Here is a 2,480-nt window from a genome sequence, read left to right as displayed (position 1 = left end):
ATGCTGGTAGTAATAGTTGTGGCTGTAGCAGCAATCATTTTATTTGTATGTTTATTTACGTTTTATGTTATGTTGTTTTTTGTATATCTCACCTGGCTTGTTTACTTTATATTTTGACAGATGGCAAGTGGTGGACGAAGTCAAGTATGGGAGCATTTCACAAAAGGCCCATCAGGTACAGTCACATGCAACATCTGTACAGCCTCTGTGAGCCAGGGATCTGGCAGCCTCAAATTTAAAAATACATCCAACTTGTGGGCACACCTTAAATCAAAACCCAAAGAGATCTACGAGAAGACGCAAAAAGAAGCACAGCCTCAAGTTCCAACCACATCATTGACACAGCCAACCCTAAAACAAGTGCTAGAGAAAACCACAAAATGGACTCTAAATGATCCAAGAACTGAAGAAATGGACAAACTCCTGATGGAGATGATAGCCACTGACATCCTGCCTTTTGCAATTGTTGAGGGTGCAGGGTTTAAAAGGGTTATGGCCAAGGCAGAGCCCAGATACCCATTAAAGACAGAGAAATTTTTCCGTACAAAGAAGATGGATGAGATTTACACAGGAGTTGTAAACAAAATAAAGAAACTGCTGTCAGTTGAAAATGCAGGAAACAGCATTTCTTTTACCACCGACTGTTGGTCAGGATCAAATGAGGCACTCATGAGCCTGACTGCTCATTTTATTGACAAGAAATGGAAAAAGGTCCAACTTGTCTTGACCGTGAAATCCTTGTCACAGTCCCACACAGGACAGTACATTGGAGAGACATTTCTGTCCATGCTTGAAGAATGGGAAATTGATGAGGAGCGGGTCATGCTTGTACTCAGGGACAGTGGGGCAAATATGGTGAAAGGCATGCGCCTTGTTGAGATGCCAGACCTGAGCTGCAGTGCTCACATACTGCACCTAGTTATCAATGATGGCCTCAGTTCCCAGAGAGTGGTGGTGGACATTCTGGCAAAGCTGAAGAAAATTGCAACTCACTTCAACCACTCTGTTACGGCACAGCAACACCCATCTAAAATTCAGGAGGAGCTAGGTGTCCCACAGCATTCAATCATACAGGCAGTACAGACAAGGTGGAACTCGACACTGCACATGTTGGTGAGGATGATTGAACAGAAAAGAGCCATCACTGCGTATGCTAGCGACCATGGACATTTCTCATGTCTGTCAGCAGAGGAATGGTCCATTGCGTCAAACCTGGCAGAGACCCTTGGACCACTGGAGGAGGTGACACTGGAATTCAGCAGAGAGGACTCATCCACATCCTGCATTCTACCATGTTTAGCAGTGTTACAATGTTTACTGGAGTCAGAGGGACCAACCACCAGGGGTATTCAAACCACAAGAAAATTCATGCTGGACAGTTTGCAAAAAAGATTTGCAAAAGTTAAAGACGCTAAAGAGGTGGTGCTTGCCTGTGTCCTGGACCCACGCTACAAACAGCGGCCTTTGGTACCAGAAATTCTGGTAAAAGTGAAAACCTGGCTAAAAGAGGCTATGGAGACCAGTCCACCAGATTCTGCCACAGAAACTCCATCTGAGGAGACCGATCCCAAAAGGCCGAGAACAGAGGACCAAGTACCCAGTCTCTTAGACTCGCTGTATGACACTGTGCTCCTTCCATCCACCAGTGAGGCAGTGGAACCAGAGGGGATCATCGAAGAGCTAGAACGGTACTTCAGAGAGCCTGTCATTGACAGAAAGAGTGGGAATCCATATGATTGGTGGAAACACAACACCAACCGTTTCACCAGACTGTCAGCTTTGGCAAGGCAGTACCTCTCCTGTCCACCCTCCTCTGTGATGAGCGAAAGAGTGTTCAGCACCATAGGGAATATTTATGAGGATAGGCAAAGCTCTTTGAAAGGAGAGAATGCAGAGAAACTTTGCTTCTTGTACTACAACCTGCCTCTGCTGGACTGGAGCTATTGAGGATTGACTGATTCAGTACACTACCTCATATACTGTTAGCAATTTATAAGTAGTATAGTTCAAAGTTATATTTATGAAGCTTACCAAGTCTTTTAATACTTCAAAGTTATATTTATGAAGCTTACCAAGTCTTTTAATACTGGTAACTTTGATTTGGTTGTTGCTGTTATTGTGTTTTTGTTCAAGAAACTTTAAAGTTTCATATCTAAAGTTTCTATTTTTATACATTTTATTTATCAGAACTTTAATATATTTTGATGTTTCTCTGTTCTGTTGTGACAATAAAAGAAACAAGTTTCTTTTTAAAATGCATTATCATATTATGTTAGTTAAAACTCATAAATAACTACAAATAACTAATGTTAGGGAAATCTGTTAATGTTTTGTTGCGCGTTTCCTAAATTTAAAAAAAAAATAAAAATATTGGCCGATATATCGGAATATCGGATTTTAAAACCAATAAATATTTGTATCGGTATCGGCCTTCAAAATCCATTATCAGTCGGGCTCTAGTTCTTATTTTGAAATTGTCA

The 2,480-nt window shown here is 41.5% G+C and overlaps 1 protein-coding gene across 1 annotated transcript; it reads left to right on the top strand.

The window, feature by feature from the left end:
* On the top strand, positions 1 to 1,947 carry LOC127160296 (zinc finger BED domain-containing protein 4). Its single transcript, XM_051102958.1, has one exon. The coding sequence runs from the start codon at positions 121 to 123 to the stop codon at positions 1,945 to 1,947; it is 1,827 nt and encodes a 608-aa protein (XP_050958915.1). The 5' UTR covers positions 1 to 120.
* Positions 1,948 to 2,480: the final 533 nt, after the last annotated feature.

The sequence above is a fragment of the Labeo rohita genome, unplaced genomic scaffold (assembly GCF_022985175.1).
Source record: "Labeo rohita strain BAU-BD-2019 unplaced genomic scaffold, IGBB_LRoh.1.0 scaffold_319, whole genome shotgun sequence".
In the NCBI taxonomy this organism is placed as follows: Eukaryota; Metazoa; Chordata; class Actinopteri; order Cypriniformes; family Cyprinidae; genus Labeo; species Labeo rohita.
The sequence above is the reverse complement of the archived record's forward strand: the minus strand, read 5'-3'. Positions and strand labels throughout refer to the sequence as shown.